The sequence below is a fragment of the Solea senegalensis genome, linkage group LG8 (genome assembly GCF_019176455.1).
Source record: "Solea senegalensis isolate Sse05_10M linkage group LG8, IFAPA_SoseM_1, whole genome shotgun sequence".
Lineage (NCBI taxonomy): Eukaryota > Metazoa > Chordata > Actinopteri > Pleuronectiformes > Soleidae > Solea > Solea senegalensis.
The window spans coordinates 3,707,650-3,735,466 of NC_058028.1; the positions used below are offsets into that span (position 1 = coordinate 3,707,650).

The following is a 27,817-nucleotide window of genomic DNA, read 5'->3' on the forward strand; positions in this document are numbered from 1 at the left end:
TCACGTTGACCTCCTGGTGATTTCCAGTGGCGGTACAAAAGGCCATCTTGGGCTACAATAGAGGGCCACTGACAGTAAAACGCCTTGGTCTCCAGGTCCAGCACGAACACTGCTGCCCCCTCTGGTCATTGGCCAGCCCCTACCCAGGCGTGAACCGGGGTGAGAACAAGATCTTGCTGCTGGTCTAGCTGGAGCTGTTGGGGGTCAATGGTCCTGCAGTTTTCACCGTCAGAAGCAGCTACACCTTGCAATGCAGCCACCCTGCAACCTGGTACTGTACAGTATATAACGATTCTCCACCTGCTGGCAGAATCTACACTTTCCTATTTTCTGCTGCGCTGCCACCCACTTAGCAAGGGGGAGGGGTCGTTGGAAAAGGCATATGGGCAGAGAACTAGAATGGGGTGTGTGCAGTCCTCATCCTTAATGTCTGCAGCAGCTGTTTCAGCTGGTGTTGCTGCTCCCTGGGCAAGTCCTAACAACTCCTCTTGAAGAGGTATTTAACAGGGTCTCTTATCTCCAAGGGCAGCCGCTGGGGTATGGATGGTGATATGGGCCCACTCTGGGCAACTGCTGGTTTTGTTGCCACTGGGGACTCAAGCTGTGGTGGTCTTAGTGGATCTGCAGGCATTGTCATTGCTGACAGTCCTGGCTGCAGTGGTGCTGTCATCTCAGCTGATGTTCTGATGTGGTCTTCACTGGTAACTCTGATGCTCAGAGGGTCTTAAGGTTGCTGTACTAATGGAGGACCATGGTTTCAGTGCCTAGGTAGAGTGGGGCTTCGAATCCACTACGACCCCCCACTTGTCCAGGAAGTTGAGACCAAAGATGCAAGGGTTTCTGGATGTTGGCATGCCAGAATTGATGCTGTGTCTGATGGCTGGCCACCATCATTCAAAGTGATCTGATTCCTAATTCAGAGCCAGTTCACCGATAACAGTAGTGATGCACTACTTTATGGCATTTCACCCTTGGAGCAATCCTCTATTGGAGTAGGGCAGGATCCCTGGGCAGACCAGTGGTGGACCAGGTGTCTACCAAGGCTCAGCAGGGGGTCCCCTCAAGGGCACAGTCCAGATACAATCCATGGGCTCAACCCAGACATCCAACTTGCTGTGTCAAGTGGTTGGGGGTAGAAACAGCTCTGGTAGGCAAAAGCTCCCCTGCGCTGCCAACTTGGTCTAGTTTCACAACTCCATTGATGGCTGGCTCCATCGGTGGTGGAGAAGGGTAGTTGCAGGTAATGTGGCTAGGGACCCAACACCTTTATCATCCTTTAGCAGGCCTCCTTCAGTGCTGCTGTCGTGGAGAGGGGGTGGCCTGATGCACAGCTTCCTCCTCAACACTGTCCTCACTGGAAGCTGGAATGTCTCATTTTTAGTCAGGCTTCCTTCTTACGAACAATAGGTGATCAGTTGATGGTGTCGAAAGAAACCCCTCTGACACAGGACTCATATTGAACAAAAGGGATTTTATTTGGTTACAAGGCAGGCATCAGACCAAGCTCTGCAGCAGCTCGGGAGAATGTGTTCCTGCCGAATCTCCGAACAATTCTGCCTGCAAAAGAGCAGGTCCATACTTTTAAAGGTTTCTCTAACATCCCTATCTTAAACCCCACATTTGACGGTTGTGTCAGCCTATTCTACACATTCTCATGATCGTACATCTAGGGTGCACAGGTTCTGACATTGGTGCCATTTGGTCAACGCAGGAAGCATCTGTGCTTCTTTGACAAGCATTGTTCAGGACTGTCATACAGACTTCTGTTGTAACCAGATTGTAGGTGATGCAAAGTCAACCCTCTCATGAGGAAGTTCCTGTTTACTTCTCAATGCACATCTTTAACACAGTCTATACAAATCAGCTACTTCAGATACTTCAGCGGCACAGCTCACATGACTATGGAAACAGCCGGAGACATTATTGTATTCCAGACCTGCAGTCTAGTGATAATTTATTGCTCTTACAATATTCTTATACACTACAAACAAACTTTCCTGTTAAATAGTGAAACGTATATTGTTTACAATAACATGATTATGTCATAAAGTGATACTGATCTGATCCAGAGCACACTAATGAACTGCAATGTGTACTTTAAACATGCCATATGACAAAGTCATGACAACACGCAATAAGCACATGCTCTCAAAGATAACAAAGAGCTAGAACAAGACTAAAAAAAATATACAACAAACCAGAAAGTAGAGACTGTATGTCAGTCAGTCAGTCAGTCATCATCTACCGCTTTATCCTCCACCAGAGGGTCACAGGGGGTGCTGTGCCAATCTCAGCTACGTCGGCGATAAGTGGGGTAAACCCTGGACAGTTCGAGACTGTAAGTTTCAAGGTGATTCAGGGCAGAAAGTGGTTGGAGTTAAAGTGCATATTGCATATTTTGAGGTAAATTGCACATTATCTTTTTGTATCTAGAAGAAAGAGTATATGCCATGCAGGTGTGATACCAGTAAAGCAGAGAAGCTGTGACAGTTCTCTGAGGGTATTTTACCTTCATGTGAGAGGTCATTTTATTTAATAATACACACGTACATCCAAAACCTGGCTTATTACAGCATTCATCATCAAAACAGGCATAACTTTTACCAATATATATCAGAAGTTGGTCTTAATGTTCATACAATCGCAAGATATTCGTAACAGTGATAAATAAGAAGTGACCACAAACAATGACAATCGAGAGGTCCTGAAGCTGAGGTTGAAAAATGAAAAAATATTGTCCATAAATCTGGAAGGATTGGTTTTCATTGATTTAAAGTAAGTGTCAGTGTCTTTGGACACATATTTGAGCATTTATGTTGTTTTTGCCATATGACTTATAAATAGATGTTTCTATGAAGGCTAGACAATTCAAATGAATTTGTACAGCACATATTCATTCACAGCGGTAACTCGGCGTGTTTTACAAAAATAAAAAGAAGCAGACGTGTTATTTTATGTGTATTTCACAGGTCAGTCACGATTCATTTGACAATTGCTTCTTATACAAACCACAAAGAACAAAGCTTCTCAGATCAACAAAAAACCTTTCATCCCTGAGGCCGTAAATGAGAGGACTCAAACACCTCGGAGAAAGAATGAACACGATGTAGTTAAAGTACCTGACATTAACGTAGAGCACCACGTTAATCTGACGCACAGCAGCTTCAATGATAGGACACCACAGCAAGAAAAGACAGAGGAACAGCTGAAAGCCATGAAGAACCACAGTTCTGAGGCCTTTCCTTGTCGACTTCCTGTTCTGTCCTGATGCAGCCCTGGCCACCTTCATTATTTTGAAGTATGAGAACATGATAATGATAACCATGATCAAGAAGTAAAACTGACTTATTGCAGACCTAAGATGACCCTGCCAGGTATGGAGGATGAACTTCTCCACAGAGCACTCACCGCTCTGGGTGTAGAAGCTGTGGTTCACAGACGCAAAGAAGATGGAGAGAAAAATCACATCGGGCAGAGCGCTGATGGCATGAATGATGAGGATGCAGTGCAGAGCGCTGCGTGTGGAGCACAGCTCTCCGTGTCGCAGGGGCATGCAAATGGCCACAAAGCGCTCCAGCGTCATCACTGTCAGAGTCAGTGGAGTGATAAAAGTGTATAAGGACACAGTCACATACACAATAAGGCAGAAGGACATTTGTATAGTGAAATGAAAGTGAAATAAAAGAAGCAGAACATCACTCAGGATTAAAATCACACAATCAGACATGAGAGTCATTGCAAAGAAGATGTAGCGCATGGTTGTGTAGAAGAAATCCTTCATGAAAAAGACTGTGATCAGCAAAAAGTTGATGCAAAGGAAAAGTGATATGAAAACCTGAACTAGAATGACACTGTCATTGTTTACACGCACTGAAGAGTCATTGGCTGCCATTTACTGCAGTAATTTAGCTCTTAAAGATGATAGAATAATTCAGCTCAATAGATGTCAGTGTTAATCAACCGGTCAAAACTGATGATGAAAACATACACATCATTTTAGGGTCTCAAATACATAGAGACTCAGTTTACCAAGCTGTTCCTGAAAAGTGGTTCACAGTTACAATTTTCTGCCGAGCTCTGTGCTGCACAGTGAGCAACAACTGTGTGTGAAGACTTTATAACAGTAACTACAACACATCACAAGTTTACTCACCAATGTTGTCATCAATGAGAAACCTCACAGGTGATGGTAACTATAGTTACTGTCTCTGCATCACATTACGAAACATACAAGACATTTTAATGTTATTTTCAACAGCAGAGCTAATATATTGAAAACACAAACACAGCCCAACAGGACACAAGTCTCTCCCTGCACCAACCTCATCATGGTGCCAACATTCTACTCTTTAGACTAAATATTTTCCAACCACATAATGCTAAATAGTGAACACATTGTTACAACTATTTTACACGTCAGCTTGCTTGTGAATCGATTCTCTGAACCATATCTGTGACACAAACATAATATCCATGTCCTTGCATCCCAGACCTCACAGGACACTACACTTCCATCACCTGTTCGTAAAGGTTGTAGTTATAGTCCATCGATGGTTCTCCACTCACTTCCTGTTACGGAGGGGCCCCAACCACCAGGTCTACTGGCATTTGAAGCTCATGCCCAAACATCAGTGCTCCAGTGGTGCACTTGATTGACTCCTGAATGTTGGACATTCGCGCCCACCCTGTCAAATAGCGGCCCCACCTGGTACTGATGCAATGGAGTAATGTAACTTTTTTGTGGGTCAGTGCAGGCATCGTAGTGGTTGACGAACAGCTCCACGTCGTGGCAGCATCATGGCGAATCGAATCATCCCTCAGCTGGCGCAAGGGTCTTAGGTACCCAGAAAATTCCTGACACCACCAAACCGCAGACCAGCTTTAGTACGTAGGCTCTAGTCCACAGGCTCTGAGGAACCAGGAGCTGGAGAATATCACGTTGACCTCCTGGTGATTTCCAGTGGCGGTACAAAAGGCCATCTTGGGCTACAATAGAGGGCCACTGACAGTAAAACGCCTTGGTCTCCAGGTCCAGCACGAACACTGCTGCCCCCTCTGGTCATTGGCCAGCCCCTACCCAGGCGTGAACCGGGGTGAGAACAAGATCTTGCTGCTGGTCTAGCTGGAGCTGTTGGGGGTCAATGGTCCTGCAGTTTTCACCGTCAGAAGCAGCTACACCTTGCAATGCAGCCACCCTGCAACCTGGTACTGTACAGTATATAACGATTCTCCACCTGCTGGCAGAATCTACACTTTCCTATTTTCTGCTGCGCTGCCACCCACTTAGCAAGGGGGAGGGGTCGTTGGAAAAGGCATATGGGCAGAGAACTAGAATGGGGTGTGTGCAGTCCTCATCCTTAATGTCTGCAGCAGCTGTTTCAGCTGGTGTTGCTGCTCCCTGGGCAAGTCCTAACAACTCCTCTTGAAGAGGTATTTAACAGGGTCTCTTATCTCCAAGGGCAGCCGCTGGGGTATGGATGGTGATATGGGCCCACTCTGGGCAACTGCTGGTTTTGTTGCCACTGGGGACTCAAGCTGTGGTGGTCTTAGTGGATCTGCAGGCATTGTCATTGCTGACAGTCCTGGCTGCAGTGGTGCTGTCATCTCAGCTGATGTTCTGATGTGGTCTTCACTGGTAACTCTGATGCTCAGAGGGTCTTAAGGTTGCTGTACTAATGGAGGACCATGGTTTCAGTGCCTAGGTAGAGTGGGGCTTCGAATCCACTACGACCCCCCACTTGTCCAGGAAGTTGAGACCAAAGATGCAAGGGTTTCTGGATGTTGGCATGCCAGAATTGATGCTGTGTCTGATGGCTGGCCACCATCATTCAAAGTGATCTGATTCCTAATTCAGAGCCAGTTCACCGATAACAGTAGTGATGCACTACTTTATGGCATTTCACCCTTGGAGCAATCCTCTATTGGAGTAGGGCAGGATCCCTGGGCAGACCAGTGGTGGACCAGGTGTCTACCAAGGCTCAGCAGGGGGTCCCCTCAAGGGCACAGTCCAGATACAATCCATGGGCTCAACCCAGACATCCAACTTGCTGTGTCAAGTGGTTGGGGGTAGAAACAGCTCTGGTAGGCAAAAGCTCCCCTGCGCTGCCAACTTGGTCTAGTTTCACAACTCCATTGATGGCTGGCTCCATCGGTGGTGGAGAAGGGTAGTTGCAGGTAATGTGGCTAGGGACCCAACACCTTTATCATCCTTTAGCAGGCCTCCTTCAGTGCTGCTGTCGTGGAGAGGGGGTGGCCTGATGCACAGCTTCCTCCTCAACACTGTCCTCACTGGCGGTCTCATTTTTAGTCAGGCTTCCTTCTTACGAACAATAGGTGATCAGTTGATGGTGTCGAAAGAAACCCCTCTGACACAGGATTCGTATTGAACAAAAGGGATTTTATTTGGTTACAAGTCAGGCATCAGACCAAGCTCTGCAGCAGCTCGGGAGAATGTGTTCCTGCCAAATCTCCGAACAATTCTGCCTGCAAAAGAGCAGGTCCATACTTTTAAAGGTTTCTCTAACATCCCTATCTTAAACCCTACATTTGACGGTTGTGTCAGCCTATTCTACACATTCTCATGATCGTACATCTAGGGTGCACAGGTTCTGACATTGGTGCCATTTGGTCAACGCAGGAAGCATCTGTGCTTCTTTGACAAGCATTGTTCAGGACTGTCATACAGACTTCTGTTGTAACCAGATTGTAGGTGATGCAAAGTCAACCCTCTCATGAGGAAGTTCCTGTTTACTTCTCAATGCACATTTTTAACACAGTCTATACAAATCAGCTGAGTCAGATACTTCAGCGGCACAGCTCACATGACTATGCAAACAGTGATAATTTATTGCTCTTACAATATTCTTATACACTACAAACAAACTTTCCTGTTAAATAGTGAAACGTATATTGTTTACAATAACATGATTACGTCATAGAGTGATAGTGATCTGATCCAGAGCACACTAATGAAGTGCAATGTGTACTTTAAACATGCCATATGACATAGTCATGACAACACGCGATAAGCACATGCTCTCAAAGATAACAAAGAACTAGAAAAAGACTAAAAAAAAATATACAACAAACCAGGAAGTAGAGACTGTAAGTCAGTCATCATCTATCGCTTTATCCTCCACCAGAGGGTCACAGGGGGTGCTGTGCCAATCTCAGCTACATCGGGCGATAGGCGGGGTACACCCTGGACAGTTCGAGACTGTAAGTTTCAAGGTGATTCAGGGGTGAAAGTGGTTGAAGCTAAAGTGCATATTGCATATTTTGAGGTAAATTGCACACCATCTTTTTGTATCTAGAAGAAAGAGTATATGACGTGCAGGTGTGATACCAGTAAAGCAGAGAAACTGTGACAGTTCTCTGAGGGTATTTTACCTTCATGTGAGAGGTCATGCTAACTCAATGAGTAATGGAGTCATTTTATTTAATAATACACACGTACATCCAAAACCTGGCTTATTACAGCATTCATCATCAAAACAGGCATAACTTTTACCAATATATATCAGAAGTTGGTCTTAATGTTCATACAATCGCAAGATATTCGTAACATTCAACATTCAAACAATGACAATCGAGAGGTCCTGCAGCTGAGGTTGAAAAATGAAAAAATATTGTTAATAAATCTGGAAGGATTAGTTTTTCATTGATTTAAAGAAAGTGTCAGTGTCTTTGGAAAACATATTTGAGCATTTATGTTGTTCTTGCCATATGACTTATAAATAGATGTTTCTATGAAGGCTAGACAATTTAAATGAACTTGTACAGCACATATTCATTCACAGCGGTAACTCAGCGTGTTTTACAGTAATAAAAAGAGGCAAATGTGTTATTTTATGTGTATTTCACAGGTCAGTCACAATTCATTTGACAATTGTTTCTTATAAAAACCACAAAGAACAAAGCTTCTCAGAGCAACAAAAAACTTTTCATCCCTGAGGCCGTAAATGAGAGGACTCAAACACCTTGGAGAAAGAATGAACACGATGTAGTTAAAGTACCTGACATTAACGTAGAGCACCAGGTTAATCTGAAGCACAGCAGCTTCAATGAAAGGACACCACAGCTGGAAAACACAGAGGAACAGCTGAAAGCCATGAAGAACCACAGTTCTGAGGCCTTTCCATGTCGACTTCCTGTTCTGTCCTGATGCAGCTCTGGCCACTTTAATTATTTTAAAGTATGAGAACATGATAATGATAACCATGATCAGGAAGTAAAACTGACTTATTGCAGACCTAAGGTGACCCTGCCAGGTATGGAGGATGAACTTCTCCACAGAGCACTCACCGCTCTGGGTGTAGAAGCTGTGGTTCACAGACGCAAAGAAGATGGAGAGAAAAACCACATCGGGCAGAGCACTGATGGCATGAATGATGAGGATGCAGTGCAGAGCGCTGCGTCTGGAGCACAGCTCTCCGTGTCGCAGGGGCATGCAAATGGCCACAAAGCGCTCCAGCGTCATCACTGTCAGAGTCAGTGGAGTGATAAAAGTGTATAAGGACACAGTCACATACACAATAAGGCAGAAGGACATTTGTATAGTGAAGTGAAAGTGAACTAAAAGAAGCAGAACATCACTCAGGATTAAAATCAGACAATCAGACATGAGAGTCAGTGCAAAGAAGATGTAGCGCATGGTTGTGTAGAAGAAATCCTTCATGAAAAAGACTGTGATCAGCAAAAAGTTGATGCAAAGGAAAAGTGATATGAAAACCTGGACTAGAATGACACTTTCATTGTTTACACGCACTGAAGAGCCATTGGCTGCCATTTACTGCAGTAATTTAGCTCTTAAAGGTCATAGAATAATTCAGCTCAATAGATGTCAGTTTTAATCAACAGATCAAAACTGATGATGAAAACATGCACATCATTTTAGGGTCTCAAATATTTAGAGACTCAGTTTACCAAGCTGTTCTGAAAAGTGGTTCACAGTTACAGTTTTCTGCTGAGCTCTGTGCTGCACAGTGAGCAACAACTGTGTGTGAAGACTTTATAACAGTAACTACAACACACAAGTTTACTCACCAATGTTGTCATCAATGAGAAACCTCACAGGTGATGGTAACTATAGTTACTGTCTCTACATCACATTACGAAACATACAAGACATTTTAATGTTATTTTCAACAGCAGAGCTAATATTTTGAACAACACAAACACAGCCCAACAGGACACAAGTCTCTCCCTGCAACAACCTCATCATGGTGCCAACATTCACTTTACTCTTTAGACTAAAGATTTTCCAACCACATAATGCTAAATAGTGAACACATTGTTAGAACTATTTTACACGTCAGCTTGCTTGTGAATCAATTCTCTGAACCATATCTGTGACACAAACATAATATCCATGTCCTTGCATCCCATACCTCACAGGACACTACACTTCCATCACCTCTTCATAGAGGTTGTAGTTGTAGTCCATCGATGGTTCTCCACTCACTTCCTGTTACGGAGGGGCCCCAACCACCAGGTCTACTGGCATTTGCAACTCATGCCCAAACATCAGTGCTCCAGTGGTGCACTCCTGAATGTTGGACACTCGCGCCCACCCTGTCAAATAGCGGCCCCACCTGGTACTGATGCAATGGAGTAATGTAACTGTTTTGTGGGTCAGTGCAGGCATTGCAGCGGTTGACGAACAGCTCCACGTCGTGGCAGCATCATGGCGAATCGAATCATCCCTCAGCTGGCACGAGAGTCTTGGGTAACCAGAAAATTCCTGACACCACCAAACCGTGGACCAGCTTTAGTACATAGTTTCACAGGCTCTGAGGAACCAGAAGCTGGAGAATATCACATTGACCTCCTGGTGATTTCCAGCGGAGGTACAGAAGGCTATCTTGGGCTACAATGGAGGGCCACTGGTAGTACAATGCCTTGGCCTCCAGGTCCAGCACGAACACTGCTGCCCCCTCTGGTCTTTGGCCAGCCCCCACCCAGGTGAGAAAAACAGCTGGTCTTGCTGGAGCTGTTGGGGGTCAATGGTCCTTGTAACATGACAGTCCTGCAGTCCTCACCGTCAGATTCAGCTACACGTTGCAATGCAAATGCCTAAATGTTTAAATGAACAGTAAGACCACCAAGTTTGGTGGTCTTACTGGATCTGCAGGCATTGTCATTGCTGACTGTCCTGGCTGCAGTGGTGCTGTCATCTCAGCTGATGTGCTGATATGGTCCTCACTGGTGACTCTGATGCTCAGAGGGTCTTGAGGTTGCTGTACTAACGGAGGACCATGGTTTCAGTGCCTAGGTAGAGTGTGGCTCCGAATGCATCCACTTCGGCCCCCGTATCTTTGAGATCAAAGATGCAGGGGTCCTGGATGTTGGCCAACCAGTATCTCAAAGTGATCTGATGACCTGATCTGACCACTGAGTTAGAGGAAAGTTTTTCTCTAACTCCAACTTAAATTTGATACACTGTGTGTAAAATATATACAACAGCAGCTTTTCAGTACAACACTTTTCAGTAGCTACACTTAAAACAGTAGAGCTTGCCAATGTGACGTAATGACACAATGCATTCTGGGTGCGGAAGGCTTCTTTGCCCAGACATATACCTTCGGCAGGAGCGGTGCGTAACGTTATTGTTGTATAGCCTACTTTGTCTGCGGTATACTAAGAGATGGCGAGGAGCTGCTGCGTAGTAAATTGTCATAGTTGTGCTGACGACGGCCACGGACGAAAATAACAAAGGCTTCTATCGTTCTCCAGCTTGGAAGATAAACGGCAGATGCAGAGTCTCAGATGCACATCGAAGTTAAGAGCCAGGATGAGAAGATTGACTGATAGCTTTATTTGGAATGATTAAAATACATAAAAATGAATAAACAAATGAAGAAAAACATTAAATTAAATAATAATAACGCTAATAATAATAATAATTACAAAAATACAATTTCAGTGTAGCATACATTTGACCCGTTCGAAAGATCATATCAACAATTGCTCACCTGGGTGGAAACAGGACAGCAGGACAAGCGAATAATGAGGACAATGCAGCCCCTTCAGGTAAATGTTTTGGTACTTTGTTATCCCTGAATTAATTGATGTGATAATTCACTGATCAATGCATCTGTATGATAAATATTACAGCACCTTGTGATTTTTTTGGATTTCAAATGATATTGTCATGTTTTGGTTTGTCTGTAATGTTTTGTTCTGTGTCTTGATTTCTCCTTCATGTTTCATGTGTTGTCTTCCTGTTTTATTTTGTGAGCACTCACCCCTGTCTCTGGCCGTTTCTCAATACTCAAGTTAGCAAGTATGTACTTGCTTACTTGGGAAGTATATACTTGAGAAGTAAGCTGGGAGTATATACTTGCCAAGTACGGGAGTACACAAGTATGTGGTTGTTTCTCAATACTCAAGTATGCAAGTATGCAAGCAGCGTTACCGAGGTAACGCTGCTCTGTGCCGGGCACAGTGAGCGCCAAGCGCCCACAGAGGTGGAGCTGATCACCTCCGACAAACGTCGCTGCCAAACTATAAATACGTCATATCTTCATACACAAACCACATATTTGAATTATAAATGACTAATTTCTCGCCTCAAATGATCCTAAAACTTTGTTCCGGGACACAGAAAAATATTTATTTCAGATTTATATTTCTATTATCTGCTGCTATGCTCCGCCGAAATGTATTCTGGGATACATGGCCATCCCAAGTACGCTTAAGTCACCTCCGATGCATACTTGGTAAACATGGGCGGAGCGAGAACACTTCCGGGTTTGAGAACCGTCCTCGCTGTTCGCTTACTTGAGAATTGGAACAGCACTTGGACTGAGGCTGATGACGTTTTCACAAGTACGGGAGTACGCAAGTACGCACAAGTTCACACAAGTATGGATATTGAGAAACGGCCTCTGTTTCAGGTACCTGTTTGCCCTGCCCCCTTCCCGCCTGCGTCCACCTGCTCCCTGATTGTTCCTGCGCACCTGCATGCACTTACCCCCTAATCAGCACTGCTCTTAAACCCTCTCTGTGGCTTGTCTTGTCGCCAGTTCGTTTGTAGCCTTGTCTCGCGTTCCAGCACTCTTGTCCCACGTACCTAGTCTCAGTTCTTGTCTTCCCTTGTTTCGACCCTTGCCTGCCTGATTATCACGACCTCGTCTCTTGCCTTGGGATTCTGTTACCTCTGCCTGTTTGGACTGATCTCCCGTGAACTGACTTGTACTGAATAAACGTTTTTGGATTTTGCCTGAACCTCGAGTCTCTGCATTTGTGTCCTTCCCCTGGCTTCCACGACCTCATTCCTGACAGATATTGTCTAACAACAATATGTCTTATTCTTATCACCATCAGACACACCGCATCTGTAGCTGAGATGGAAACAGGGTCGTCAGATCAAGAGGCACAGACATGTCAGGAGGATGCTGCTCCAAAGGACAACACAGGTGGACAGCAGGCTGACACACTGAAAATCCCTGCATTCACCAGGGATCAACTAGATGCAAAAGATGTGGAACAGACCAGGAAACGAGCTCATGCCAAGATCAACGTGGAGTATGCGCACCAAGTTTAACATTAAATGGGACCATGCACCTGGTGTCAAATATGAAGGCGAGGAAAAGACTTTACTTGATAAGATTGTTGTTATATGCTGTGCTCTGACCGATATGTGCCCAAGTGTTGTTCTGAAGCTGTCGTTTTACAATGTAAACCTTGACTGACTTGTAAATATCTATCTTAATTACCATATTATCGTTTTATGTCATGCTTTTCACCTTCATGTACATGTAATGATTTTTACACATCATATGCAAATAAATTATTTTTTGACTTTTTGTAAAAATTATAAATTGTAAAAAACAGAGTTTGCATGTTCTCCATGTGTGTGCGTGGGTTCTTTCCGGGTTCTCTGGCTTCCTCCCACAGTCCAAAATCATGCAATGTGGGGATTAGGTAAATTGGGCACTCTAAATTGACCACAGGAGTGAGTGAGAGTGAATGGTTGTTTGTCTCTATCTGTGTGTGGCCCTGTGATGGACTGGCGAACTGTCCAGGGTGTACCCCGCCTATCGCCTGATGTAGCTGAGATTGGCACAGCACCCCCCGCGACCCTCTGGTGGAGGATAAAGCGGTAGATGATGACTGACTGACTGTATGCAGCTCTCCTGTGATGGACTGGTTAAAATGTTATTTTACAGCTACTCCAGTAACATTCATTATAGTGTTGGGATTAGGGGCGTGATTGGTTATGAATTTAGAATATTAATAATTAATTAATTATGAAATAATTCATTTCTTATACAAAGTTGAGTCAAACTCGAATCGGGCCACCACTCCTCTCATACAGAGGAGAACAATCGGTTCTGAATGAACCATTAATTCATAACCTCCAAAACCGGTCTCATAAATTAAGCCGACTACCAATTTGGATTATGAATAATAATTAACTTAATAATTGATAAATCATAATACTACATCAATAGCTAGGTGAATTGAAGGATTGGAGTTCTACAGGGAAGAGGTTGGCAATATACACACTTGTGCAGTATTAATCAGACCACTGTATATTTATAAAACATTTATTGAAAAGACATCAAAGATTTGAACAAGAATATCTACTAAATGTAACTATATACAGTGTGCTTGTGAAAGAGAGAGAGTCTGTGTGTGTGTGTGTAGGTCAAATGGTCAAGTCAGATGGAGGTAGACTCCAACAAGATGGCGGAATCAAAGATGGCTCCTTGACCGCATGGCTGCTGTGTTTCTTGGTTAACTACTTTTGTAAACTGAGATGCCAGGTTAGGTGAGAGGTAAGAAACATGCACATTTAGAGCCTGACTGCTAAGAAGCATGGACATCACTAACATCATATTAACCTCAATCTAGACATTACAACAGTTTATGTGAGCAAGTAAGCTCAGTACAACATTTCATCTATGCCTAGCCAAATAGTGTAATGCTATGCTAGGCCCAGTTACGTTACCAAGTCCTTAAAAGATGCAAAAGTGTCCTTTTGAGGTGCTGTCTGTTGGTCTAGGAACAGTAGATGGTTGACTGTGTTTCTGGTGTCTGTGGCTCAGGTTCCTCCTTACAAAGTTAGCTACTTGGAGCTAACCTGGCTCTGGATCCTTGGTTGATCCCTAGGCAGGCTCTGGTGTCGCTGCCTCTGATGGGAGGATAGCAGGCTGCTGTGAGCGGGCCTGCTCGAAGATCAGCAGAGAGGGTTCCCTTGCTGCTGGAAGCTTGTTAAGCTCTGTGCTAAAGGGTCTTCAGTTGAAGAGCTGACGTCTGTGTCCTTCCTGCACCCAGAAGGGCAGGGGAGAGCAGAGGAGCATGTGTCCTCCAGTGAGATGGAGAAGAGAAGAGCGAGAAGGAGGGGAAACCTGGCTTTTGTATTGCCTGTTACATGGGGTCACATGTCACAAAGTGACCACTGAGGTCAGTTTCCCACTGATGTGTGGAAGATAAGGGATCTTTATTGACTGAGTTTTATGACACTCTTCGTCTTTGAGAAGGGGGCCATGTGTTCTCCATCCAAGATGCACGTGACTCCATCTTGAATGAGCTGATCCCCAACAATAGCGCCTTTTCCTTCGCTTAGTTTTCCCCCAGCTCTTTCAGTGACTCTCTGGAGTAAATCAAATGGAAGTTAATCAGGAAGTTGAATATGGCAGGATACTGCAGGTCTGGAATAATGTCATCTTCGGCTGTTTCAAAATTCTTAAGAAGTGTGTGGTGGACTCTGACAGATTGAATCCAACACACTGGTCCTGTTCCTTTTTGCTGCCTCTTAGACTGCCAACATGGTGGTTTATAGAAACTGTTTTACGTGACATCCGGAGCTCTGTAATGCTTTGTATCCATTATGGCACTGTTCAGTTTGGTACAGTACGGTACTGTTTGGAATGGTAAAGACCTGGATCAGGCTTGTGTTCAACTGAGAACGGTAACCTTTACTTGGTAGGCGGGGTGTGCGCTATGTACGATAGCTGTGTCAGCGTGATTTGTAGTGAGACGACGCAAACCGATGACTTCAGAGTCGACACAGCAGACAACAATAAAGAGCATCCAGCAGCTCTGTTTTTCCTGCTCCATCCATACTGTACCATTACTATGGTACCCCAAGGGAAGGGTACTGAAAATTGGAAATTGAATATTGTCAATGTCAATTTCTAGGGACACACTTTTAAAAAAGCATTATTGTATGACTTTTAAAAAGGGAGTAATACAAACAATAATACAAACATTTACATCCATAACCTGTTTTATAACAGCATTTATTTTCAAAACAGGCATAAATGTTATGAATATATATCAGAAGTTAGTCTTAATGTTCATTAAATCACAACATTTTCACAACAGATGAATAAAAAGTGATCACAAACAATGAAAAGAAAGAGGTCCTGCAGCTGAGGTTGCTGAGGTTTTCACAGGTCAATCACAATTAATTTGACAATTCTTTCTTATATAAACCACAAAGAACAAAGCTTCTCAGAGCAACAAAAAACCTTTCATCCCTGAGGCCATAAATGAGAGGACTCAAACACCTCGGAGAAAGAATGAACACCATGTAATTAAAGTACCTGACATTAACGTAGAGCACCAGGCTAATCTGAAGCACAGCAGCTTCAATGAAAGGACACCACAGCTGGAAAAGACAGAGAAACAGCTGAAAGCCATGAAGAACCACAGTTCTGAGGCCTTTCCATGTCGACTTCCTGTTCTGTCCTGATGCAGCTCTGGCCACCTTCATTATTTCAAAGTATGAGAACATGATAATGATAACCATGATCAGGAAGTAAAACTGACTTATTGCAGACCTTAGATGACTCTGCCAGTTGTGGAGGATGAAGATCTCCACAGAGCACAGAGTGCTCTGGGTGTAGAAACTGCGGTTCACAGACGCAAAGAAGATGGAGAGAAAAACCACATCGGGCAGAGCACTGATGGCATGAATGATGAGGATGCAGTGCAGAGCGCTGCGTGTGGAGCACAGCTCTCCGTGTCGCAGTGGCATGCAAATGGCCACAAAGCGCTCCAGCGTCATCGCTGTCAGAGTCACCGGAGTGATTAAAGCATATAAAGATGCAGCCACATACACAATAAGGCACAACAACATTGGTATGGTGAATTCAAATTACGTTAAAATGAGCAGAACATCACTCAGCATTAAAAAAACACAATCAGACGTGAGAGTCAGTGCAAAGAAGATATAGCGCATAGTTGTGTAGAAGAAATCCTTCATGAAAAAGACTGTGATCAGCAAAAAGTTGATGCAAAGGAAAAGTGATATGAAAAACTGAACTATAATTAAGTCATCGTTTGCGTACACTGAAGAGTCATTGGCTGCCATTTTCTGTAGTTTTCAGTTAAAGCCAAATGTGCATTTTTAAAGAAAGACACGATACGAGTCATTTAGCTCCAACAACTGATTTAGAATAATTCAAGAGCTCAATAAATGTCATTTTGAATCAACTGGTCATTTTAGTGTCTCAAATACAATAACTCCAAAGACTTTACCAAATCGTTCTTGAAAAGTGGTTCACGGTCAGTGTTTTCTACTGAGGTCTGTGCAGGACAGTGAGCAACAACTGTGTGTGAAGACTTTATAACAGTAACTACAACACATCACACGTTTACTCAGCAGTGTTGTCATCAACGACAAACCTCACAGGTGATGGTTACTATAGTTACTGTCTTTGTGAGTTAGTGGAAAGTTTTTTTCTCCACTCACTGTTAACATCACGTTTGGATTACAAACAAATAAGACATTTTAAGGTTATTTTCGACAGCAGATAATTCCTGTACACCAGTGCATTATCCTGTGCAATAATTAATATTTATAAGTATTTATATTCTGTATACACAATATTCACTATATACCTGCAACGTGTGATATTTCTCTAGCCTTCATTCAATGTATTTATTGTATATAACTTTTTTCTGTACATAATGCACATAGACTGTAGTCCTTTTTTTATTTTATTCTATTTTTACCTTTCTTTAATCCCTTGCTTGTATTGTGTTGTCTAATTTTGCTGTCTGCACACATCAGTCTTAAATGTTTGTTTGCTGCTGTAACAAGTGAATTTCCCCTTTGAGGAAAAAAATACAGACCCGGGGGAGGGGGGTAATATTTCGAGAAAAAAGTCACAGATTTATGAGATTAACAGTAGCAAATCTATGACGTCTGTCGTGTGTTGCGGTTGCTTGACAAAAACAAAACACTATTTTTCCAACTTTTTTCTCATAAATCCGCTCCTTTTTTTCTCGTAGATTTGCTTCTTTTAATCTCATAAATATGCAACTTTTTTCTTGAAATAGTACCCCCCTCCCCCGGGTCCGTAATTACATTTTTTTTCATACTTGCATACATACTGGCCTTAATACACCATGGTATCTTAGAGTTTATATTTTGAACAAAAAAATGGCGTATTTCCACCGGCTCTACTCGCCTCGCCAAGGCACGGTTTAAGGGAAAATAGGTTTGCAGCCAGGAATATGCGCACACAGAGGCATTCAGACATAATACACAGATTGACAACAACAGATAATATCATGGGCAGAAATGATTAATGATTAACAAAGAAATATATAGATAAATAAGCAGCATGGACACAAAAAGTGCAAAAAGTGCAAAAGTGCAGGTGCTCAAGCAGGTTTCCACAGCCTGAACAATCTTTAACCAGTAACATGAGCACCAGGCGATTACAAATCATGGATCATGGATCATCAAATCATAGGCACCTTCCACCTGACGCCAACAGTACAAATTCAGACTGAAGAGGGTGATCTGCACAGTCCAAAATCAAAGAAGCCTTTCTACACACTTGTCTACTATACAGGTCAGTAAGCTGGACTTGACTCCTCCCTATAACCTTACTGGCCACTTTAACAAGGTTACCAAGCCTGTTTCTGTTGGCCAAGGTCAGGTTTCCATACCAAGCAACAATACAAAACATAAAAATCGATTCAATAAAACTTCTATAAAAGAGGGTCATCATCTCTGAGCGGACATTAAAAGATGACATTTTCCTCAAAAAAGTTATTTTGCCACTATTCCTATGTCAATGTCAATTTCAAGGGACAAACTTGTACAAAAGCATTATGACTTTTGAAAAGGGAGACATTCAGCTAACATTCAAACAAATATTGTTTGTGTTTCGTTTTATAGATTCACTGCATGTTGTATGTGGGTTTTAAGAACAATAAACTCTGGGGCTTCCGGTTTGGGACATGTAGGGACAGGACGTACGAACGAGAGTCCCTGAGAACTTGACTGTAACTACCTTAAAACCTATTTACACAAACTTGCATCGGAAACTTGCAGCCTTAGGAGGTCACAAGCCAGTGTCTTTTTGAGCCAGTTCCAAGCCCGGATAAATGCAGAGGGTTGCGTCAGGAAGGGCATCTGGCGTAAAACTTGTGCCAAAACCAAATATGCGAATCGAACCTATGACTTCCATACCGGATCGGTCAAGGCCTGGGTTAACAACGACCACCATTGGTGCCGTTAACCTACAGGGTAACAGTGGAAATTGGGCTACTGTGGGTCGAAGTCGAAGGAGGAGAGGAGGAAGGCGGGTTCAGAAACAGAGAGAAAAGAGGAAAGGCAAGAGTCTGGGACTGAGAGTAGGGACTTTGAATATTGGGACGATGACGGGAAAAGCTCCAGAGTTGATTGACATGATGCAGAGAAGGAAGGTGGATATACTGTGTGTCCAGGAGACCACGTGGAAAGGTAGCAAGGCGAGAAGCTTAGGTGCAGGTTTTAAGTTGTACTACTATGGTATTGATCGGAAGAGAAATGGATTAGGGGTTATCCTAAGGGAGGAGTTTGTTAGGAATGTCCTGGAAGTGAAAAGAGTGTCAGATAGACTGATGAGTCTGAAGCTTGAAATTGAAGGTGTGATGTTAAATGTAATTAGTGACTATGCCCCACAGGTGGGATGTGAATTAGAGGAGAAGGAAACATTCTGGAGTGAGTTAGATGAAGTGATGCAGAATATCCCGAGGTGAGAGAGTGGTAATTGGTGCAGACTTCAATGGACATGTTGGTGCAGGAATTAAAGGTGATGAAGAAGTGATGGGCAGGTTTGGTATCCAGGACAGGAACACAGAGGGACAGATGGTGGTAGACTCTGCAAAATGGATGGAAATGGCTGTAGTGAATACTTTTTTCCAGAAGAGGCATGAGCATATGGTGGCTTATAAGAGTGGAGGTAGGAGCACACAGGTAGACTACATCTTGTATAGACGATGTAATCTGAAGGAGATCAGTGACTGCAAAGTAGTGGTGGGTTTGCAGGATGAACCTGGTGACAAGGAAGACAAAGAGGACAAAGGCAGAACAAAGGACAAAGTGGCGGAAGCTAAAAAGAGAGGACTGTTCTATGGTTTTCAGGGAGGAGTTGAGAAAGAATCTGGGTGGTCAGGAGCTCCCAGATGACTGGACAACTACAGCTAAAGTAATCAGGGAGACAGGTAGGAGAGTACTTGGTGTGTCATCTGGAAGGAAAGTAGATAAGGAGACTTGGTGGTGGAATGGGGAAGTGCAGGAGTATATAAAGAGAAAGAGTTTAGCAAACAAAAAGTGGGACACTGAGGAGACTGAAGAGAGCAGACAGGAGTACAGGGAGATGCAGCACAAGGTAAAGGTAGAGGTGGCAAAGGCCAAACAAAGGGCGTATGATGACTTGTATGCTAGGTTGGAAAGTAAGGAGGGAGAGAATGATGTATAGGTTGGCAAACAGAGAAATAGGGGGGTGTAGTGGCTCAGTGGTTAAGACTGCCTGTGGTTAAGACCCTGTGTGCAAAGACTTCATGGTCGCAAGTTCAACTCCACCCCTGGCAGGTTGTACTCAATTCCCTTGTAAGTCGCTTTGCATAAAAGCGTCTGCTAATTGACATTCAAGATTGAGGAGGTTTATTGTCATATGTTCAGTTAAGACAGACGTCACACTGCACAATGAAATTCTTACTTTGCATGTACATGTCCCATCTCTTTTACATGTAATGTAATAGAGATGGGAAAGACATCCAGCAGGTTCAGGTGACTAAGGATAGAAAGGGACATGTGTTGACAGGTGCCACAGAAGTAATGGGAAGATGGAAAGAGTACTTTGAAGAGCTAATGAATAAGGAGAATGAAAGAGAGTAAAGGGTAGAGGAGGTAACTAATGTGAACCATAAAGTAGCAGAGATTAGTAAAGATGAAGTTAGGGGGGCACTGAAGAGGATGAAGAATGGAAAGGCAGTTGGTCCTGATTATATACCTGTGGAGGTATGGAACTGTCTAGGAGAGGAGGCAGTAGAGTTTCTGGTTAGACTATTCAACATGATCTTAGAGAATGAGGGGATGCCTGAGGAATGGAGAAGAAGTGTGATGGTGCCCATTGTTAAGAATAAGGGAGATGTTCAGAATCGCAGTAACTATAGAGGAATAAAGTTGATGAGCCATACAATTAAGTTATGGGAAAGAGTAGTGGAAACTAGACTGAGAGCAGAAGTCAGCATTTGTGAGCAACAGTATGGTTTCATGCCTAGAAAGATTACTATAGATGCAGTATTTGCTTTAAGAATGCTGGTAGAGAAATACAGAGAAGGTCATGGGGAGCTGCATTGTGCCTTTGTAGATCTGGAAAAAGCATATGACAGGGTGCTGAGAGAGGAACTATGGTCCTGTATGAGGAAGTCTGGAGTGGCAGAGAAGTATGTTAGACTGGTGCAGGACATGTATGCCAACTGTGAGACAGCGGTGAGGTGTGCTGTAGGTGTGACAGAGAAGTTCAAGGTGGAGGTGGGACTACATCAGGGTTCGGCTCTGAGTCCCTTCTTGTTTGCGGTGGTGATGGACAGACTGACAGATGAGGTTAGACAGGAATCTCCATGGACTATGATGTTTGCAGATGACATTATGATCTGTGGTGAGAGCAGAGACCAGGTGGAGGAAAAGTTCAAGAGGTGGAGATATGCTCTAGAAAGGAGAGGAATGAAGGTTAGTCGCAGCAAGACAGAATATATGTGTGTGAATGAGAGGAACCCAAGTGGAACCATGAGGCTACAGGGAGTGGAGATAAAGAAGGTGGAGGATTTTAAGTATTTAGGGTCAACAGTCCAGAGCAGTGGAGATTGTGGAAAAGAGGTGAAGAAACGTGTTCAAGCTGGTTGGAATGGGTGGAGAAAAGTGTCAGGGGTAATGTGTGATAAAAGAGTATCAGCCAGAATGAAAGGAAAGATAAACAAGACAGTGGTGAGACCAGTGATGCTGTATGGTCTAGAGACAGTGGCACTGAGGAAAAGACAGGAAGCAGAGCTGGAGGTAGCAGTGATGAAGATGTTGAGGTTCTCTTTGGGAGGGAGTGACAAAGATGGATAGGATCAGGAATGAGTCAATCAGAGGAACAGCACATGTTAGATGTTTTGGAGATAAGGTCAGAGAGGCCAGAATGAGATGGTTTGGTCATGTACAGGAGGGATAGGGAGTATATAGAAGGATGCTGGGGTTGGAACTGCCAGGCAGGAGGTCTAGAGGTAGACCAAATAGAAGGTTTATGGATGTAGTGATAGAGGACATGAAGTTAGTTGGTGTGAGAGAGAGGGATACAGAGAACAGGGTGAGATGGAGGAGGTTGATTCGTACCCCTGAAGGGAGCAGCCGAAAGGAAAAGAAGAAGAAGACACAAACTTGCGTCAGAGAAATAGTTTCATAAGTTTATTTTTTCATTTACTACAACTTTTGTCTTGGTTGCGGGAACATACCAAAGAAGGAATCTGAGACGAAGAAGCCCAGCCTGACACGAGTGGCAAAGTAGCTAACATGGCGACAGGATGTCGAATCCTGCTGCTAGTTTGGCGGAGATAGGAGGGGTTGGTTTTTGTTGGGGTTAAATGGGTAGACTGGACCTTTTCTTTTATATGTATTTTTGTGGTTTGTCAACTTTTTGGATTTCACTGTGTACTGTTACCAGCTATGATGGTGTTAGATAGAGACATGACACATGTTTTGTATATACAGGGAGAGAGGCTCACTTTATGCAAACCTGGAGGTCTGTGTGGCTATGGCTGATAGATCAAGTTATGCCGGCTCAGCCGTGAGGTTTACATCGTGGAACGTTAAAGGTCTTAATGGCCCTGTTAAGAGAGGTAAAATACTCTCCCATATTAAAAATCTGAAAACAGATATTACATTTCTTCAGGAAACGCACTTACGCAATTCAGATCAACTGCACTTGAAGAGGCATTGGGTGGGGCAAATATTTGATTCTAGCTTTAACACCAAAGCAAGAGGTACAGCAATACTTATGCATAAAAAATTTCACTTCACTTCTTTTAGCTTTACATCTGGTCCACAAGGCCGTTATGTTATAGTGTCTGGGCAACTTTTTCATACACTCGTTTTATTGGGGAATATGTATGCTCCTAATTGGGATGATGCTGGATTTGTGCAAAGGATTGTCTGTCAGCTGCCTGATCCTAACACCCACCACCTGATTTTGGGGGGGCGATTGTAATTGTGTTATGGATCCTAATTTGGACAGGTCCAAACCTAATGTGCAGACTCTCTCTAAAATGGCCTGTAAGTTTTCAGACTTAAAGCCTATCTTAGGGGGGAAATAATAGCCTATTCTTCTCATTGTAATAGGGAAAGAAAGAGACAGAAACAACATTTAATTGACGCCATATTTGAATTGGATAGTAACTATTTCACTATTATTGACCACACGTTTGGATACACCATGACCTCATATCATATCAACTGACCAAACAAGCATTTATTTTCCAACATAAGACGCCTTGTGAATGTGTTGTATAGTCCCTCATCTAATTTCTTTTTTGTTTTAATGAAATTTGGTTTTGGTAAGACATTTATCAAGTGGATCCCACTGCTTTATTCTTCCCCTTATGCCTCAGTTGTTACAAATCAAATGCGCACAAATCAGAAGGCGGCACAGGTTCTGGTCCAGGCTCTTGTCATCTCACGCTTGGATTACTGCAACTCCCTCCAGGCTGGTCTTCCTGCATGCGCCATACGACCTCTGCAACTCATCCAGAATGCAGCAGCTCGACTGGTCTTCAACTTACCAAAATTCTCCCACACTACACCCCTCCTCCGCTCCCTTCACTGGCTTCCGGTAGCTGCTCGCATCCGCTTCAAGACTCTAGTGCTTGCGTTCCATGCTACAAACGGATCCAGTCCAGCCTACATCCAGGACATGATCAAAACCTACACCCCAGCCCGCCCACTCCGCTCTGCATCGACAAACCGGCTCGCTGCCCCCTCACCGAGAGGATCGCAGAGGCACTCGCAGAACTCGAGACTGTTCACTGTCCTCGCTCCCAAATGGTGGAACGACCTCCCCATCGACATCCGGACAGCTGAAAGCCTCCACATCTTCCGACGCCGACTAAAAACACATTTCTTCCGACTCTACCTCGACTAAGACGAAAAAAAAACAAAACAAAAAAAAAACTTGTACATCACACTTATGACTAGCACTTCATTGTTTGTTCTACTTGAAGCTCTTACTTACTTCTAGCTCTTATATGTACCCAAATGTTTAAATGCACTTTTGTAAGTCGCTTTGGATAAAAGCGTCTGCTAAATGGCATGTAATGTAAAAAATGTAATGTAATTTACTAAAAGCGTCAGTCATAACCAAGACGTTTTCAACACCATTCTGGGCAGGCTCAAGAGTGGTATAGTCAATAGCCAGAATTTCATTAGGATGTGATGCCAAAAGATGGCCCATATAGCTGCGAGCTGTTTGGTGGACATCTTTTGCAACCTGACACCTCTCACATGCAAGACACCATTGAGCCACATCAGTGGACATGCCAGGCCAATAGCACCGGGACCGCAACAGCGCCAAAGTTCGTTCTACCCCCTGATGCCCATGCTCCTGATGGACTTGGGTCGGGACCTCCTTGGTGAGAGTGTCAGGTAACAGCACCTGAAACACCAGCTCTGCACCATCAGAGCGGAAAACCTTGCGGTACAGGACTCCGTCCCTCTCAACCAGGCGGTCCCACTGCCGGAGCAGGGTTAATGTGGACTGAGACAGCTGTACTCGCTCCTATGTCCTGCACCTGCTTCTGTTCAGTAAGGGCAACTGTCTGTGATAACGAGGTGGCTAAACCAGAGGGCACTTCAGTGACTCCTGAAGGAAGGCTAACAATATTTACAGCATCTAGTGTACCAACAAAAGTGCGAGGATGCAACATCACATCAGTGAATCCTACATTAACAACAGGTATGCAGATCGTGCCCCTAATCACTTGAACTAGGGCAGGGGAGGCGAGCAAGCCAGCAGGCAAACCAGAAGCTGGGGGCTCAAACAAGACTGTGGAACCTGCATACTGTTCAGAGCAGGTGGCTGCCACGATCTTCATGACACCACCCGGAATACACCAAGCCCTCTTACCTCTGACCTTTGCCCTCCCTGGACCATCCTGAGGAGTCTCAGCATCCACACGCCGACACTGCTGCAGTGCCTGCACAATGGGCTCTGGGGTCCCAGAGAAACAGGGCTGAGAAAACAAAGCCTCACCATACTCAACAAAGAGTTCTTGGTAGCACCTACGGATCACATTCATTCCAAGGACACCAGGCACTTGAGCAGGTATGCCACCAGGGGGATCCTTCACAACTAACACCCCACAAATTGACATCAACTTCCCACAAAGTTGTACCTCTAGCTCCAAGTAGCCAACATAAGGAATTGCTAAACCATTAGCAGCTCGCAGCTGCAACCGGTGGCACGATTTAAGGTGCTCCTGACCCCAAGGCTCAAAATACTGGTTGAAAAAGGTCTCAGAAACAGTGGACACATAGAACCAGTATCCACTAAGCAAGGGACCCTTACGCCACCCTTGCCGACATCAACATGAGGACAAGACGAGATCAACTTGGGAACATCTGGACCACTAAAACTAACTTGTGAGCCAGTAGCTGCCCCACCCAAACTGTGGCTCTGAAGTTTGGCGGGCTCTAGTTTCCCGATCCCGAAGCGGGACGAGGCAGTCTATTGGGAAAAAATGGAGGTTGTGTAGAAGATTACGGGTGCGGAGCACGCACACCATCACACTCCCTTGCAAAATGGCCAGGCTGCTTACACCGTCTGCATATTACAGGGTCAGCACGAGATGGACGGCTACACCAGTTAGAGTTCTGCAAGCGTGCGATGCTTTCAGTAAGCTGATTCAGCTGCTCTTGCTGCTGCTTCAGCATCTCTCTCATCTCACGCACTTCAGACACTGGGGGCGAAAAGACGGCACTCTGATGACTACCATGAACACCATACTGGACACCAAGCACTGAGGGGACGGAGTGACTGCGGGCCCTCACACCACCAGGCAACCCTTCACGCTCCCACTGAATCGCCTCGGCTCTAACGTCAAGCAAAGTGCAATCAGGATGTCTACGCACTAACTGCTTTAACTCACGACGCAGGGAACTCTCCAACACGTGCTCAACAAATTGGTCTCTCAGAAGAGCGTCAGCATTCAGGATTCCCATAGGTGCACGCTGCTTCACACTCTCCATAAGACCATTAATGCAAGAGAGAACTCCTGAAGAGTCTCTCCCTCCTGCTGCCTCCTAGAGAAAAATGCCTCCTGCAGAGCAACATAAGACTCGGTGCAACCGTACAGCTCCCGCAAGATAGTGAGTATACTTTCAGGGTCCTCTCCTCTTTAGCCTCACCCTCTAAGTGGTCATACAGGAAGAATGCACGGTCGGAAAAGGATAAATGCCGTGCCCTCATACATGCCTGTACCTCCTCTATCCACTCATTCAACCCTATGCCCGTTTTCCCCCTAAAGATGGGACATTTCCTATCTCGGGGCACAAAAACTAGTCTCTCTGCTACAGAGACACTAGAAGTGGAAGGGGCAGTAGATTGTGCCGAAGAGGCAGATGACATACTAGGGCCAGGCTGTTCCTGCCTCAGCCGCTCGTTGTCAGCTTTTAACTGCAACACCAAGGCTCTAAGTTCCTGTAGCTCTTCCCCCATGACTAATGGAAACTCACTACCAGGTAAAACTAAGATGCAACAGCACAACAAATGTCAAACCTGTAGCGAGGAACCTCCTCAGCCAACCCAAAGATCCACTGCTGCTTTGTCTCTCACCACTGCCCAATGTGCCTACTAAAAAAAGAATAATGTTAGGGCACAGAGAAAATAAAAAAGAAACACAGAATGAACACAAAATGAACACGTCTCTGCTGTTAGAGTAGATCCTGCCCACAACGCCAAGTTCTGTGGCGAGAGTAAGGAGGAAACCTAACTAAGTAATAGATTTTAAAGTCAAGGAGCCGACAACGCCACTTTGGGACTTTCACCCAAAGATTATTTATACCAATTACAAGGACACGCAAGTAAGTTCTACTCAAGTAATTGCAGGAGACGTGATTCCAAATGTTAAAATAGTACAAATTTTAATAAATCGTTTAAAAACACAATATGTTCACTCAAAACCAAAAAAAATTAATCTGTGCAGGCTTAGGCTCGTGGTGAAATGAAGCTAGTGAGAGGAGGAGTCTAAATTAAAATACTCAAATCACCAGGTTATGTGACAGGCACACACACACACACACACACACAGTGAATACCCAAATCCCAGGGGACACAGCACGTAGGGAAAACGGACACCTCCACCCAGGTCACCAGCACCACCACCAGCCTTGGCACTAAAAACAAGACACAGAAATTAATAGCATGAATAAACTCAGGATTATAATAACAACAACAATAATAATAATAATAATAATAAGACTGGGCAAATGATGTTCAAACTAAATATAAATTGCCCAGAATAAGAAGAAAATATCACTAAACGCTCAAAGAATATAACCAAATCAAACACAATAAACCAAAGGATTACAACTGGGCAAATTATACTACCAAAAATAATTTACATACAATTCCTCAAAATAATAAACATAACACTATATAAAGCACTTCAATAATATGCCCTAAAAATATATGTAACACAGCGGTTTAATCAATCAAACCAAAATCATTCTCAGAAATCAAAACAAACAAAAAGGGCAGGTGAAAAAACAAAATCAAAACAAACAAAATAAAATTGGACCTAAACTAAAATATCAAATTAAAACAAGCGCACACAATTCCGCGACACAGCCGCACGACAGCGGCAACAGAAGAAGCCGTGAAGCCACACGGAATGACGTCAGGGCGGAGCAGACTCAGGTTGAGACAAAGCAGCAGGGGACACCTGATCGTGACGTCATTCAGTTCACGTTTACTCAGCCAGGTGGCCAACATTCATCTAAAAAATATACAAAATTAGCACTCGTATATATTAGATGCGGCAATCAAACAAAGAAACAAACCTTGTTGCCGAGTATGATGCCCGCACAACCATAGGGGGAGAGAGTGAGACGCACGCCGCTAGCGGCAATCACCTGCAACCACACTGTGTTAGCCGTGAGGCACCAAACAGTATGATGCAGAGGGGATTACACTTACCACCGCAACTGGAGAGACAGCGCACCTTGAGCGTGGCGTGTAAGCCCAGCCGCTCTGCAGTACAACAAAAAAACACTCCGATCAGCACACAGGTGAATGGGCATTAGGGACGTGAAGCAGCGCACAGTCCTACTCACCGATAGCCAAACACTCCGACCGGAAGTGACGTGTTTACAGGAGCGCAGAGAACGAGAACCGGTAGAATATGCAGCATTTATAGTCCTGTCCACCTACAATGCATAGCTACCATTGGTGTTCAAATTAAGGCCGTCATAGTGCATGAGGTGGAGCACATCCATGCTGCTACATTTGCAAAAAGTGAAATTGGCTATGCTCTGCCATTTCATATT

At 44.1% G+C, this 27,817-nt stretch overlaps 3 protein-coding genes across 3 annotated transcripts; all 3 read right to left on the minus strand.

The window, feature by feature from the left end:
* Positions 1 to 2,426: 2,426 nt before the first annotated feature.
* LOC122773081 (odorant receptor 131-2-like) lies at positions 2,427 to 4,102 on the minus strand. Its single transcript, XM_044031469.1, has one exon. It carries the CDS (start codon positions 3,890 to 3,892, stop codon positions 2,975 to 2,977), a length of 918 nt encoding a protein of 305 aa, XP_043887404.1. The 5' UTR covers positions 3,893 to 4,102; the 3' UTR covers positions 2,427 to 2,974.
* A 3,758-nt stretch (positions 4,103 to 7,860) lies between these two features.
* On the minus strand, positions 7,861 to 8,977 carry LOC122773082 (odorant receptor 131-2-like). Its single transcript, XM_044031470.1, has one exon. The coding sequence runs from the start codon at positions 8,786 to 8,788 to the stop codon at positions 7,871 to 7,873; it is 918 nt and encodes a 305-aa protein (XP_043887405.1). The 5' UTR covers positions 8,789 to 8,977; the 3' UTR covers positions 7,861 to 7,870.
* A 6,255-nt stretch (positions 8,978 to 15,232) lies between these two features.
* LOC122773811 (odorant receptor 131-2-like) lies at positions 15,233 to 16,559 on the minus strand. Its single transcript, XM_044032745.1, has one exon. The coding sequence runs from the start codon at positions 16,091 to 16,093 to the stop codon at positions 15,419 to 15,421; it is 675 nt and encodes a 224-aa protein (XP_043888680.1). The 5' UTR covers positions 16,094 to 16,559; the 3' UTR covers positions 15,233 to 15,418.
* Between the last annotated feature and the right edge of the window lie 11,258 nt (positions 16,560 to 27,817).

What these genes read in the sequence shown, in the direction of transcription:
- LOC122773081 (XM_044031469.1), bottom strand. Translation starts at nt 3,892, where the DNA reads ATGGCAGCCAATGACTCTTCAGTGCGTGTAAACAATGACAGTGTCATT.
- LOC122773082 (XM_044031470.1), bottom strand. Translation starts at nt 8,788, where the DNA reads ATGGCAGCCAATGGCTCTTCAGTGCGTGTAAACAATGAAAGTGTCATT.
- LOC122773811 (XM_044032745.1), bottom strand. Translation starts at nt 16,093, where the DNA reads ATGTTGTTGTGCCTTATTGTGTATGTGGCTGCATCTTTATATGCTTTA.